General features: G+C 42.0%; 1 protein-coding gene across 2 annotated transcripts in view; it reads left to right on the top strand.

The window, feature by feature from the left end:
- LOC137334215 (peroxisomal acyl-coenzyme A oxidase 2-like) overlaps positions 1 to 16,086 on the top strand; it is a 55,182-nt gene that overhangs the window by 21,325 nt on the left and 17,771 nt on the right. For both annotated transcript variants that reach the window (XM_067998817.1, XM_067998818.1), the window contains exons 3-9: positions 1,373 to 1,527; positions 2,236 to 2,343; positions 2,926 to 3,045; positions 6,507 to 6,622; positions 8,471 to 8,643; positions 11,927 to 12,092; positions 15,468 to 15,658. In XM_067998817.1, coding sequence (XP_067854918.1) covers positions 1,373 to 1,527; positions 2,236 to 2,343; positions 2,926 to 3,045; positions 6,507 to 6,622; positions 8,471 to 8,643; positions 11,927 to 12,092; positions 15,468 to 15,658 — 1,029 coding nt within the window. The remainder of the gene's footprint in view (positions 1 to 1,372; positions 1,528 to 2,235; positions 2,344 to 2,925; positions 3,046 to 6,506; positions 6,623 to 8,470; positions 8,644 to 11,926; positions 12,093 to 15,467; positions 15,659 to 16,086) is intronic.

Genomic DNA, 16,086 nt, shown 5'->3' with positions numbered 1-16,086 from the left:
TCACAGACAGCAAGTAAGCATCCAGAGTAATAGTCAAACTAAATTCCACTTTGTTCAGTCTCATTTCTCTCCTTGAAAATATGGGCAAAACATACCAAGTACTTTATTCCTTGCTTGTTTTTGGCATTAGCTTTCTTCCAGGCTACTTCTAATTTAAAACGGACCTATTTTTTAACTCTTGTTCCAGGCCAGAGGCTACGTCTCATTGTCCTCTATTTAAAAGCTCTTCTTTCTCTGTTAATGTTGGGCCTAGGAAGCGGAGGGGTGGTGTCTCTGGTACCTTCCTGTGCAGGGACACCCCAAAAGGCCTTTTAATCCAACTGGGAATCAATGGTAAAATCAACCAACAACAACTTGCATTTATATAGTGCCTTTAACATTGTAAAAGTCTCAATGCACTTCACAGGAGTGTTATCAAACAAAATTGGACACCAAGTCACTTCGGGAGATATTAGGACAGGTGACCAAAAACTTGGTCAAAGAGGTAGGTTTTAAGGAGCATCTTAAAGGAGGAGAGAGAGGTGAAGAGGTTTAGAGATGGAATTCCAGAGCTTAGGTCTGGGCAGCTAAAGAAATGGTCGCCAATGGTGGAGCGATTAAAATCAGGGATGCGCAAGAGACAAGGATTGGAGGAGCGCAGCGTTCTCGGTGGCTTGTCGGGCTGGAGGAAGTTACAGAGATAGGGAGGGGCGAGGCCATAGAAGGATTGGAAAACAATTATAAGAATTTTAAAATTGAGGTGTTCCTGGACCGGGAGCCAATGTAAGTCAGCGAGCACAGGGTGCAAGTTAGGATACGGGCAGCAGAGTTTTGGATGAGCTCAAGTTTATGGGGGGTGGAAGATGGGAGGCTGGCCAGGAGAGCATTGAAATAGTCAAGTCTCGAGGTAACAAAGGCATGGATGAGTTTCAGGAGCAGATGAGCTGAGGCAGGGGCAGAGACACACGATGTTATGGAGGTGGAAGTAGGTGGTCTTGGTGATGGAGATGATATGTGGTTGGAAGCTCATATCAGGGTCAGATAGGAGGCCAAGGTTGTAAACGGTCTGATTCAGCCTTAGTGGCCAGGGAGAGGGATGGAGTCGGTGGTTAGGGAACGGAGTTTGTGGCACGGACCATATCCAAGTGTCACAGAGAAGGGATTTGTCAATGTATAAATGACATTCAGTCGAACAATAGAGTAACTGAGTGCCTATTGCAACACTAAAGGGCAATGATAATTGATAATGTCAGGTCAGAATATAAGGTGTTCTAATAAACACGAGTCAGTTGTATGCGATTACACCAGTGTGATGTATTTGTGTTTCACACTAGAAAAAATCCATCCAGAGACATTAGCAATCAACAATAACCGTGCTTCTGCTTGGTTTTAGGGCTCTGGGAGGAGATGTGGCTTTTGCGGTCCACAATGGAGTCTTTATGCCGACCATCACAGGCCTGGGAACAGATGCACAGATCGCTAAATGGGTTCCACTGGCTCAGGATTACCAGATTATTGGAACATATGCTCAGACAGAGCTAGGCCATGGTTAGTGGACAATTTGATATTCGAACACTGTGATTTTTAGCACAATTATATTGCACCATTTGGTTTATGCACTGCAATTTTACAAATTCATACTCCAGGGCACACTACTGTTAAATAAGCTTTTAGTTTTTAAAAAGAAACAGCTGGCAGGTGGAGCATTGGTGCTGCAACATACTATAGCCTAAATCAGAGGTAGTAATTACTATTGTGAGCTCCCCACAGTGAATTCAGATCTTATCTGTGCAGTCATCCAATTAAATTAATCTTGTTAATAATCATTTTTAGAAAGAAAGGCCAATCAGTTTGATAACAAGCTACAGGCTAATTTAATAGTAGTCTGCACCAGTTGCTGATATCTGGCTTGTAAACATACATTCATTATAATTGAGGTAGTCAGATAGTTATTCTGTTTCAATTGGGTAAGCACAGATTTCAATTCAGAATTCTTGTATGATTGCTGTCAGAACCTCTGTTGGACAGTGTAATATGTTTCCTACTAACTGAGCTGTACAATGCTACAAAAGCCGGGGACAAGCCCATTAGCTAAACCTGCAGTAAGACATGCAATGTGCCTTTATAAGTGACAACAACCAAAAAGAACAGTTGTCATTTGGCAACAAATCAGTCAATTTTTTGTTTCCAACTGTAATCACTTGAACTTGCCGCTTACTCTCTGTTTGAATGAGTGTTCCTGCCGTTCACTTCAAGGCACGTATCTTCGAGGACTGGAGACGACTGCAACCTTTGACACTTCCAGCCAGGAGTTTGTCCTCAACACACCAAAAGCATCTTCAATAAAGTGGTGGCCTGGCGACTGTAAGCCTACAAAATATCCACTTATTAGACTTGCAAGTTATTAGTTTCTGCCTATTGCTGAATTTGACCATAGAATTATTTTAAGTAGAAAATGGAATTCTAACTTAAGAAAATCAACATGTATTATAGTCCAATAATTCATTATTATAAATACAATCTAACTAACCCCAAAGAGCGGTGGAGGCAGGGTCATTGAACATTTTTAAGGCTGAGTTAGATGGATTCCTGATTAACAAGGCAGTCAGAGGTTATAGTAGGTAGATGGGAAAGTAGGGTTGAGGTCGCAATCAGAACAGCTATAATCTTATCAAATGCCAGAGCAAGCTTGAGGGGCCAAATGGCCTACTCCTGCTCTTAATTGGTATGTTCGTAACTTCCTACTTAACTCTTTCCAAAATATAAAAGTTTATTCAACATATTTTAGTTTCAGTAGTGATCTGTTTTCCGATCTTGAGCTTTTGCTTCTTGTTTTGCTAGTGGAGATAGTTGGGAGAAATGTAATGAGGTTGGGGGATAAATATTAACATAATCTGTTAAATTCATTAGAAAAGTTTTCATACAATCTGCGTTTCCTGTTCTCAGTGGGTAGGTCGGCAAATCACGCTGTGGTCTTGGCTCAGCTGTATACCCTGGGGAAATGCCATGGAATGCATGCCTTTATTGTTCAAATCCGCAGCCTGGTGGACCATTCAGTTTTGCCAGGTAATATGCTGCTTGTTTTCATTCCCTTACACTTTGAAATGCATTTCAGCACAATTAAGTTTGCCCTGTTTTGTCCTAGGAAGCATAGATGATAATAAAACACTATTGCCATTGTTATGCTCAGAAATTTGGGATATGCTGGACCCTGTGGCACACATTATTCCACTTGGGAGCAGTATAAATAGGGCACACAGCCACAAAGCAGTGATGATACCTACTCCTGTGCAAATTAAGGTCTTCTTTCTTGTTGCCCCCACCCCCCCTCCTGTATTCCAGTTGATGTTTCTTGGATTAGGCAGGAACATTGCTGACCCTTGATTCTAGTAGGAAATGCCCACTAGACCACATCTTTTCCCCGGCACTGTCAACATATATATGCTGCACATTTCAGTGCAAACAAAATTTATTTGAATGCTTTCATTAGTATTTAGTTGATGATGACAAACATTATTCTATGTCTATGACTAAAATAGCACTTTAAGGGCACATAGTGTCTCAATGTGACAACCAATACAAAATGTTTAAATCGGCAGAATGTATTACTACCAGAAATTGCACTTATGTGAAATGCAGGAATCATTTATTACTGAAGAATCTTGACAAAAATATTATTCCCATTATATTAGAACATTGTGGTACAAGTTTTTGATAAGAGTAAATAAGGAGAAACTGTTTGCACTGGCAGAAGGGTCGATAACCAGAAGGCACAGATTTAAGGTAGTTGGCAAAAGAGCCAGAGGTGAGATGAGGGAAAAATAATTTATGCAGAAGTTATGAAGATCTGGAATGCACTGCTTGAAAAGGTGGTGGAAGCAGAGTCAGTAGTAACTTTCAAAAGGGAATTGGATAAATACTTGAAAGGGAGAAAATTGCAGGCCTACGGGGAAAGAGCAGGGGAGTGGGACTAATTGGATTGCTCTTTCAAAGAGCTGGCACAGGCACGATGGGCCGAATAGACTCCATCTGTGCTGTAAGATTCTTTGATTCTAGGTCACAAAGGTGAAATTTGCTCTACATTTCAGGATTTCATAAATTGAGTTTAGATAGAACCTGATTATCAGCCTGGTTGCATTGGTTCTTATAATGGTCATTATTATTACTAGTTGGTTTCCTGTGGCGATGCACACGAAGTAAAGACCACATGGCATCTTCGGGTGAAGTGGAGTTAGAGGCCAGGATAAAATTGCAACAGAGTGTGTAGCCATGATTCAGTCCTCATTTTGAAGTCAGACATTCTGTCTGTGCTTTTATATTTCCATTATTCTAAACACAAAAGTATCTATTCCACTTGTCACGCAGTAATCATATCCTCCTGCCAAGATTGGTGCTGCAGTACCTCCACAGGAAGAAAGGGTATAATTGCAGCATGACAAGTTTACAAGTTTGTGGGCAGTAAGATATCTCTGCTATTCGGTGGGGGGTGTAAGAGTTCTTAACTTTCCCATCACCTGCAGAAATTCAAGCATGGAGAAATGGATGCTGCTGAATTGCCAAGATTTAGATTGAGCTGGGTGCAGCATAAAATGAATTACTTTCTATGGAAAAGGGGGCACATGGCCAGCATGGTCATTCATCGCTCAGGTATGGGGGAATCATGCACTGTGCATTATGTGGCCTGTTCTGCACAGATTTAACATTTCTTCTAGGCTGGGCTATTCCAATGCTCTTCTGGCCAGCCAATCATCCTCCACTCTCCATAAACTTCACCTTGTCCAAACTCTGCTGCTCAAATCCTATCCCATAGTCTTTCCCCTACCCAGTCCTGCTCACCCATCACTCTTGTTCTCGCTAACTCACATTGGCTGCTGATCCCCCGACAGCTCAAATTTAAAATTCTCATTCTTGTGTTTAAATCCTATCATGGCCTCTACAACCTCTACAAGAATTGCCTGATATAAGTCCTAAAATTACCATTTGCTAATTTAAACCCGTGTCTACTAGTTCTATTCTCACAGTTTAATTTAAAGTAGTGTTGTGGGTAATGTTGTAATCGAGGGAAATGCAGCAGCCAATTTACACAAAGCAAGGTCCAACAAATGGATATGAGCTAAATGACCAGATAATCTTTTTTTAAAGTGACGATAAATATTGGCCAGGACACCAGGTGAATAGTGAAGTGGGATCTTCTACATCCAACTGAGAAGGAAGACAGGGCCTTGATTTAATTTCTTATCTGGAAGACCTCCAACAGTACAATGCTCCCTCAGTACTGCACTTAAAAGTGTCAGCCTAGATTATTTGCTCAAGTCTGTTGAATGAAGACTTACCTTTTAATTCAGAGACAAGAGTCCTACTACTGAACCAAGGCTGAGTCCTGAGCACTTTACTGTTTGATCATGCCTCCTTTGACTCGTATATTCTACTGTTTTGAGGTTATGTAGTATAACATCCTATCGACTTTGTTGATTGCTGCTCAGCATTGGTTGGTTGTGTTTAGCATTGAGTCTATTAAGACGCCTAGGACTCTTTCAACTTCATCGTTAGCCTTTATGGAGTATGCATGTCATCTATTTTTCCTTTCTATGTGTAGCACTTTACACATGTCTGCATTACATTTTATCTCCCATTGTTTTGCCCACTTGCATATTTTGTCCATCTCATTCTGTAATTTCTGAGTTGCCTCCTCCGATTCCACTGTCCCTCCTAGTTTGGTGGTATCTGCAAATTTGATGACTTTGCATTGAGTTTTGGAATCCAGGTCATTGATCTAAATTAGAAACAGTAGTGGCCCCAGCACTGAGCTCTGAGGTACCTCACTAGATACTTCCCCCTCCTCTACTTTGACATAACTCCTCTAACGAGGACCCTGTTTCCTACTCTTCAGTCAGTTTCTTATCCATTCCCAGGTTTTACCCTGAATCCCCACAACTTTGAGCTTAACTAATAGCCTTTTGTGTGAAACTTTACCAAAAGCCTTTTGGAAATTGAGGCACACCACATCATAGGATTCTCCACAGGCCACTTGGATTTTTTTTTCCCACATACAAGTTGAGGAGGTTGATCAGGCAGGATCTCGCCGTCTAAATCCATGCTGATTGCTGTTAAGTAGTTAATTGTTGTACAGATGATCCTCAAACTTACAATCTACTGATACCTTCTCAGTGTCCACTGACTCCCTCATAATAATGGTCAGTGTCTCACACTTCTCCTCGCTAGTTTCTCTCTGCACTCTGGAATAAATACCATCTATCCCTGGGGATTTATTTGTTTTGAGCCTATTTAGCCTGTCAGAGCATTGCCAGCTCCTCAGCCTGTAATGTGGAGAAACTCCTCTGCTCCAACCGACTCTTTAGTTCTCTGCTTCCCATGTTGCTGTAAGTTTTGCTAAATTGTCAAGACTGTTCTCAGGGTTAAATGTTTATTTTAACCTAGCCTTGTAGTCAACACAGGAGCCATTTATTGCATCATATGCTCCTGATAAACAGACGCTATTGCTAATGTATTGTTTTATGTGGTTCCAGGTGTTAAAATTGGAGATATTGGTCCAAAGATGGCTTTTGAACAGATTGACAATGGATATTTAATAATGCAAAATGTTCACATTCCCAGGGAAAATATGCTGTGCAGATACAGTGAGGTAAATCATTAAAGGTCTTGGCATAATTCTTAACTGGAGTTTTTCAATGCTCTTCTTGCATAAAAATCCACTTCGTTAATTATCTCACATGGCTAACAGGACAAAATTGTGTAATATATACTTTCAGCTTTCTGAGAAATAAAATGAACAATTTCTACCTTTGCAAAATGAAATACAGGCTATATAGGTAGAAGTAGAAACCATGAAAATAAAAATGGAAAATACTTAGAATCTGGATTTTTAAAAAAAAATTCATTCTGGGGATGTGGGCATCGCTAGCAAGGCCAGCATTTATTAGAATCATAGAATCATAGAAGTTTACAACACGGAAACAGGCCCTTCGGCCCAACATGTTCATGTCGCCCAGTTTATACCACTAAGCCAGTCCCAATTGCCTGCACTTGGCCCATATCCCTCTATATCCCTCTATACCCATCTTACCCACGTAACTGTCCAAATGCTTTTTAAAAGACAAAATTGTACCCGCCTCCACTACTGCCTCTGGCAGCTCGTTCCAGACACTCACCACCCTTTGAGTGAAAAAATTGCCCCTCTGGACCCTTTTGTATCTCTCCCCTCTCACCTTAAATCTATGCCCCCTTGTTATAGACTCCCCTACCTTTGGGAAAAGATTTTGACTATCTACCTTATCTATGCCCCTCATTTTATAGACTTCTATAAGATCACCCCTAAACCTCCTACTCTCCAGGGAAAAAAGTCTCAGTCTATCCAACCTCTCCCTATAAGTCAAACCATCAAGTCCTGGTAGCATCCTAGTCAATCTTTTCTGCACTCTTTCTAGTTTAATAATATCCTTTCTATAATAGGGTGACCAGAACTGTACACAGATTTCCAAGTGTGGCCGTACTAATGTCTTGTCCCTAGTTGCCCTTGAGAAGGTAGTGGTGAGCTGCCTTCTTAAACCGCTGCAGTCCGTGTGGTTAAGGTACTCCCACAGTGCTGGTGAGTAGGGAGTTCCAGGATTTTGACCCAGCGATGATGAAGGAACAGCGATATATGTCCAAGTTAGGAGGGTGTGCGACTTGGAAGAGACCTTGGAGTTGATGTTGTTCCCATGCGCCTGCTGCCCTTCTTCTAGGTGGTAGAGGTCGCGGGTTTGGGAGTGATGTCGTAGAAATCTTAGCGCGTTGCTGCAGTGCATCCAATAGATAGTACACGCTGCAGCCACGGTGCGTCGATGGTGGAGAGAGTGAATGTTTAAGGCAGTGGATGGTCTGCCAATCAAGTAGACTGATTAGTCCTGGATGGTGTTGAGCTTCTCGAGTGTTGTTGCAGCTGCACCCATCCAGTCAAGTGGAGAGTATTCCATCACACTCCTGACTTGTGCCTTGTAGATGGTGGTGAGGCTTTGGGTGGTCAGGAAGTGAGGTACTTGCCACAGAATACCCAGCCTCTGACCTGCTTTAGTAGCCATAGAATTTGTGGCTGGTCCAGTTGAGTTTCCGGTCATTGGTGTCCTCAGGATGTTGATCGTGGGACCGTGGCAATGGTAATGCCATTGAATATCAAGGGGAGGTGGTTGGACTCCCTTGTGAAAGATAGGATAATGTTTTAGGTGTTAATCTTCTGAACCTGTACAGATGGTGAGCGCAGCAACTTGTGCTGAATGTGCACAAGTTAAAAGCAGCTTTTCCAAGTTTCAGTTTTACATTCTCACCCAAGTAGTGATACTCTGAAGATATGCCAGTCTGGACTTGCAGAATGCAAATAACACATACATTTCATCACTAGGTACAATGTTCTGTATTTCATATTGTTGATAGTTCCTTGTTTCACTTTACTGAACTAGAAATCCAGGATTTGCATTAATGCCTGTTGCTATTCCAGGTTACTCCAGATGGCAGCTATATTAAGCAAGGGTCTGACCGAATCAATTACATCAGTATGGTGTGCACTCGTGCGAGGATACTATCTAAAGAACTGGTGCCTGCTCTTTCTAAAGCCTGTGTTATCGCTATTCGATATTCTGTGGTGAGACGTCAGTCAGAATTAAAGCCTGGGTATGTCCATAGACTGAGTTCAATGCCATTTAATAAATATTGGGAGAAGCGAGTGTGTTTGCTGACTTGTTGGCTGTTCTTTAGAGTGCTTTCTTGTTGCTACAAGTTTTATTTTGCAAACTAAAAGTAACACAACTGGGAACTTCGTCAGATTTTTGCTTTTTGATCTGAAAACTGTTTTGCTGGAACTAGAGGAAAAGCGTCTTAATAAGATGTTTCTGTGATGATCACATCATAAGAATTTTTAGGAACAGAAAAGGTCATAGAATCATAGAAAATTTACGGCACAGAAGGAGGCCCATCTTGTCCGCGCCGGCTGAGAAACAAGCCACCCAGCCTAATCCCACTTTCCCGCATTTGGTCCGTAGCCCTGCAGGTCACAGCTCTTCAGGTGCACATCCAGGTATTTTTTAAATGAGTTGAGGGTTTCTGCCTGTACCACCCTTTCAGGCAATGAGTTCCAGACCCCCACCACCCTCTGGGTGAAAAGATTTTTCCTCATTTCCACTCTAATCCTTCTACCAATCACTTTAAATCTATGCCCACTGGTTATTGACCCTTCCGCTAAGGGAAATAGGTCCTTCCTATCCACTCTATCCAGGCCCCTGAATCAAATCACCCCTGAGCCACCTCCTGTTCCAAGAAAAACAACCCCAGCCTATCCAATCTGCCATCATAGCTAAAATTCTCCAGTCTGGGCAACATCCTCGTAAATCTCCTCTGCATCCTCTCTAGTGCAATTACATCCTTCCTGTAATGTGGTGACCAGAACTGTGCGCAGTACTCAAGCTGTGGCCTAACTAGTGTTTTATACAGTTCCAGCATAACATCCCTGCTTTTATAGTCTGTGCCTCAGCTAATAAAGGAAAGTATCCCATATGCCTTCTTAACAACCTTATCTACCTGTCCTGCTACCTTCAGGGATCTGTGGACATGCACTCCAAGGTCCCTCACTTCCTCTACACCTCTCAGTATTCTCCCATTTATTGTGTACTCCCTTGCCTTGTTTGCTTTCCCCAAATGCATAACCTCACACTTCTCCGGATTGAACTCCATTTGCCACTTTTCTGCCCTTCTGACCAGTCCATTGATATCTTCCTGCAGTCTACATCTTTCCTCTTCACTATCAACCGCATGGCCTATCTTTGTGTCGTCCGCAAATTTCTTAATCATGCCCCCCTACGTTTAAGTCCAAATCGTTAATGTATACCACAAAAAGCAAAGGACCAAGTACCGAGCCCTGTGGCACTTCACTGGAAACAGCCTTCCAGTCGCAAAAACACCCGTCGACCATTACCCTTTGCTTCCTGCCACTGAGCCAATTTTGGATCCAATTTGCACATTCCCTTAGATCCCATAGGCCTTTACTTTTTTGACCAATCTGCCATGTGGGACCTTGTCAAAAGCCTTGCTAAAATCCATGTAGACTACATCAATTGCGCTACCCTCATCGATCCTCCTTGTCACCTCCTCGAAAAATTCAGTCAAGTTAGTCAGACATGACCTCCCCTTAACAAACCCGTGCTGACTGTCCTTGATTAGTCCTTGCCTTTCTAAGTGACAGTTTATCCTGTCCCTCAGAATTGATTCCAATAATTTGCCCACCACCGAAGTTAGGCTGACTGGCCTGTAATTACTCGGTCTATCCTTCGCTCCCTTTTTAAACAACGGTACAACGTTAGCAGTCCTCCAATCCTCCGGCACTGTGCCTGTATCCAGTGAAGTTTGGAAAATGATTGTTAAAGCCTCAGCTATTTCCTCCCTGGTTTCTTTTAACAGCCTGGGATACATTTAATCCGGCACTGGTGATTGATCCACTTTCAAAGATGCTAATCCGCTTAATACTTCCTCTCTCACTATGTTTATCCCATCCAATATTTCACACTCGTCCTCCTTAACTTCAATCCCTGTATCATCCCTCTCCTTTGTGAAGGCAGATGCAAAGTATTCATTAAGAACCATACCCACATCTTCCGCCTCCACACGTAGTTTACCTTTTTGGTCTCTAATAGGCCCTACTCTTTCCTTAGTTATTCTCTGCAACCCACTTACATGCTGTCTCACCATATCGCATGATCCCTTTTCTCTCCCAAAATGTATCTAATTGTCTTGACCCCAGTTATACTGTCTGCTTAAAAGCTTTTCTCTGGTACCGTATTCCACAAGTCTATTACCCACTGAGTGAAAAAAGTTCTTGCTGGCATCCTTTCTTACTCCTAACTACCTAATTTTTAAACTCTGTGCCTTGAACCCTTAACCAGACTGAACACACTGGCTTGATCAGTTTCAACAGTAATCTCCAAAATATTGAGAACTTCAATTATGTCACCACAAAAATCGCCTCTTTTCCAAAGAAAATACACCCAATTTCCATAACCTTTTCTAATATCTTATATTCCTAATACCTAGAATCATCTTGGGTGCCCACCTCTGTACTCTTTCAAAGGCGACAAAATCCTTCCTACAATCAGATGATAACTGGACACAGTACGCCAAATGGGGTCTGACCAACTTCTTACATAGTAACAGTACAACCTGTTTAGATTGTACTCCATCCCTCTGCTAATACAGCTCAGGTACTTCATTTTCTTTTTTCACAATGTGGAGATGCCAGTGATGGACTGGGGTTGACAATTGTAAACAATTTTACAACACCAAGTTATAGTCCAGCAATTTTATTTTAAATTCACAAGCTTTCGGAGGCTTCCTCCATCCTCAGGTGAAATTCACGAGCTTTCGGAGGCTTCCTCCTTCCTCATTTCCACAACATTCACCTGAGGAACTGTTTCATTATCTTGATGCTTTGTCCCAATATCATTTATCTGTATTACAGTGATTCCTTCCTTTATTAACATAGCCACCCCACCTCTCCTTCCTTCCTGCCTGTCCTTCCTGATTGTTAAATACCCTGGCATATTTAATTCTCAGTCGTTGTCACCCTGCAGCCATGTTTCTGTAATGGCCACAAGATCATACCCATACGTAGTTATTTGTGCCGTTAACTCGTCCATTTTGTTACGAATGCTACGTGCATTCAGATAAAGAACTTTCAAATCTGTTTTGTAACGCTTAGTTCCTGCTTTTTCCTTTTTTAACACTTTACCTATTACTCCAGACCTTCTGTCCCTTCCTGTTACACTTTCCTCTGTCTCCCTGCTCAGGTTCCCAACCCCCTGCCACTTTAGTTTAAACCCTCCCCAACAGCAATATCTGGACTGATTCAACTTGTTTATTAACATTCAGCATAGTGATTAATGATTTTAAAGTTATGATCTGCCCTCAGTGAAATGGAGGCAAAAATTCTAGACTACCAGACCCAGCAACAGAAGCTTCTTCCCCAGCTAGCAACAACTTTTGCCTTTCATTTCATGGCCTCAACCTTGGAAGCCTTTTGCAACCAAGTGAATGTACAGATCAAAACCAAGGGAGACATCTCATCTCTGCCTGAGGTAAGATTGTTAATTCATCTTAATGCTGCCAGATGGTTTTAGGATTGTACAGGCATAACGGCATGTTCTCTGAACACTAATGAGGACTGAAACGATCCTCTTGTTGCATCTGAAGGACTTCCTTTAAAAAAATTAATAGAAAAGGTACAAGCAAAGCCACAAGTGATCTGCTACTATGATATTTCTGGCTGATTTCCTGAGGCATTGGTCACGGTGCATCAGCAGATATGGTGTTTGATGCTATGTAATGTACAATATATCATCAGTGCCACTGGTTTATGGTGACTAAATAAGTGAAATAACATTTTTGCTACAAAGTATAACCGGAGGGTTAGTGGTATTTTAGGGTTCAAATTATGTGAATATGTCCATTTTTTCTATAGAAATTCTAAATCAGTGACCTTGATGATGATGATAATATGTTTGTTCAGTTATGTACTTGGTTTTATTTTTTTTAAATGTGTCCTGTAGTCACAGGAAGGTGATAGAGAAGATGTTTCAATTAGGTAGGAGGAATGTACAAATATTAAAATGGGTGTCATGAAGCTGTGGGGGGGGTGGGGAGCGGAGAGGAGATGGGATATGGAGGGGGGCCTTGATTCTCCGAGTAATGGGGTCTAGGAATATGTCAGGAGTGGAGTGCTGGTTTGTGCCAATGTTTGAGGGTAGTTTTGGGGTGGGGGAGCACTGGGACGGCGGTAGCAAGATGTGGGAACATCAAGAAGGGGTTGCTGGGCATTGAAGTACTGGGATGGGTTCCTGGGAATGGTGGGAGAGGAATGTGATATCTGAGAATGGTGTGTCAGGGGTCTGTGAACAATGGCAGGTGGATGGTTTGGAAGCATCTAGTGGTGCCATGCTCTGGGAGTATTGGGGAAGGAAGTGCGTTACCATTAGATTACTGGAAGGAGTTGCTACATTCTTAAACAAATAGTAGGGGACCACAAGATATGGGACAAGGAGTTGATGTTAATCTGGTGCAGAAGTACTAGGAAAGAGGTTTTGAGGGTCTGGAACAATTGGTGAGAGAGTCCCAGGAGGATTGATGGGGTTACAGTGTAGAATTATTGTGGGGGGGTATCTAGGATCTGGTAGTATAATTCTTGGAGGAAGTGAAGGCGAATGAACTCATAGCGCCATCATTTTTTTTTCTTTTCGTCTCCTCCACACTACGCTAGGAAGCCTGTGTTATTTAAAGTGCACACTAAGTGCTGAATATAGGTTTCAAAGCTGAAAATTGGGAAAACCCTATAGCTGTGTTCCTGGCCAAAGCTTGGGAGCTGGCTTTGTTATTTAACTGATTGCTTGCTTTTAGTAAGATGCTACTGATACACTGTTACTAAAATTTTAAAAAGCAGTAAGCGCTTAAACAACTTAAAGCCAGTGCCTAGGTTGTGGCCAGGTTAAGGTGGGAACTGCAGCTGTGGTTTTCGCAGTGTGTTTCTGAAAGGCATCAATAATGAGAGAAAAGCTTTAGTGGACATTTCATATTTAAATTCAGGAAAAATGCTAACCATGGAAGTAGTTGTGATTCCATTGGCAAATCTGTCAGTAAATCCACTACTGCTCACCCTGAAGAAAATTGCACTCCTGGAAATCTGAGATTGCTTACAGAAAAAGCTAGTCAGTCTGCAGAACCAATGCTCAAACTGAGGAGGACCCTAAACTTTTAGTAACAACTGTGTTCTTTCAGACAAGGGCAGGAAATTGTTGAGTGATGTCCTGCGGGGATCAGTGCTTATTCATACGTTGGTTCTGCTCTACATAAATGACCTAGATGCAGAAACCAATTATAAACTTGGCAAATTTGCAAACATCAAAATAGGTGGAGTAATAGAGACAGGGGATGCAGTTAAATATTTTCAGATGGACTTGGGTAAGTTATGTAATTGAGAAGACAAAAAGGCCAATTAAATTTAATACACATAGAATTTACAGCACAGAAACAGGCCATTCAGTCCAACTGGTCTGTGTCGGTGTTTATGCTCTACACAAGCTATACTGCAACAAAGTCTTGTGCATTAATGAGAAAAGGTGCAATATAAATATAAAGGAAATAGAATTAGGAGAGGGAGATTTAGAAAATTATCTAAGAACATAAAAAATAGGGGCAGGAGTAGGCCATATGGCCCCTCGAGCCTGCTCTGCCATTCAGTAAGATCATGGCTGATCTTCTACCTCAACTCCACTTTCCCATCCTGTCCCCATATCCCTTGATTCCCTTAGTGTCCAAAAATATATTGATCATTTTATTTGTTTCTGTAAGTAAATTTAGAGGCAAAAAGTAAATTAGGAACAACTTCTTAAATCAGGGGATTACTGTCTGGAATAATCTGCCAGTCAAGTTAATAGAGATGATAGGGGCCACGACTATTAGGGCTCGTACTCAAATAAAAAGGCAGCTTCCATAAGCAGATCAAGTCTCCTACGAACTGAAACCTGTGTCCTTGTGTGTATTGTGGGATCAACAGATACCCTTCGTTATCACACTGCAGCAGAGATGCTCAAGACATTACTTTGAAAGGCAGAAAATACCACGCCATTAGGCCAATGTGTACTCACAGCTAATAATCAGATTTTTTTGCTGGTAGAGTCATACACAAAAGCAGTGAGACACAGCAAGGCACATAGAACAGTAACAAAAGCAACTTGCATTTAGATAGCATCTTTAACATAGAAAAATGTCCCAAGGAAGTAAATGTTAGAAGGGGTGACTGCAAGTTTGGTCAAGGAGGTGAATTTTAAGGAGGGTCTTAAAGGAAGAGAGGGTGGTGAGAGATTTGGGGAAGGCACGGCTGCCAAAGGAAGTGAGGATGCACAGAGGTGCCAGTCAGAGGATTGCAGAGTTCCAGGAGGGATTTAGACACAAGGATGAAAATTATAAACTGGAGGCATTTGGGGACCAGGAGCCAATGTAGGTCAGTAAGGACCGAGTGATGGGTGAGTGTAAGTTTATAAGAGAGTTGAAGAATGGGAGACAGGCCAGGAAAGCATTGGAACAGTTGAGTTTGGAGGTGACAAAGGAATGGATGAGGGTTTTCAGCAGCATAAGGGCTGAGGCAGAGGCAGATGTGAGTGATGTTAGAGCTGGAAGCAGGCTGTCTTGCTGATCAACATTTATCCCTCAAACAACCTCACTAAAACATTATTTGGTTATTTATCTTGTTGCTGTTTGTGGGACCTTGCTTTGCACAAATTGGTCTTTGAGTTTCCCTATATTGCTACACTTAAAGTACTTCATTAACTGTGAACTGTCTGTTGAGGGATAAATATTGGCCAATAAAATACTTTCTTGTGAAAGGGGAAATGATAACGGTCGGACATTTTTGAATACAGAATCCACGGGCACTTGTCCAACTCTTTATTTTTCTGCAGCTCCATGCCTTGTCTGCAGGCCTGAAAGCGTTGTTATCAGAGATCTGCAGTGCTGGAGTCGAAGTATGTCGCAGGGCTTGTGGTGGCCATGGTTACTCGATGCTCAGTGGTTTACCTTCTCTTTACACTCGGGTGGTAGCCTCCTGTACATATGAAGGGGAAAACACTGTAATGCAATTGCAGACTGCACGGTATGACTGGAAACCAACTTTAGATATTATGAGATTGCCCTATAAAGTCTGTTTCAGATCTACTATCTGTCTGTGTCCTTCTTCACATGTCCATAGGCTGATAAATCTGTAGTAAAATATATTAAATGTTCATATAACAGCACATCTGTTGCAATTGTTAAGATTAGTTGCTTTTGTAGATGCAGTGGGTTGGAGTCCCAATGTGCTGTACCACAGTTGGATAGGAAGGGGCGTATCTACTTCCCCCCCACAAGCGGGAATAAAGTTATGTCACCCCTTCAGGACTTTGTTACCTGAGATATGTGCCAGTTGATACTGTACTCACAGCACAAGTCCATCCCCATGACCAACTGCTAGCTGCCGCCTCAGACTGGCAAGCAGGCTGCCCTTCACTTCCCAGGACCTGCTTTTGCACTCCCAGCAACAGT

Source organism: Heptranchias perlo, chromosome 17, assembly GCF_035084215.1.
Source record: "Heptranchias perlo isolate sHepPer1 chromosome 17, sHepPer1.hap1, whole genome shotgun sequence".
NCBI lineage: Eukaryota > Metazoa > Chordata > Chondrichthyes > Hexanchiformes > Hexanchidae > Heptranchias > Heptranchias perlo.
This window is presented reverse-complemented; position numbering and strand designations above follow the sequence as displayed.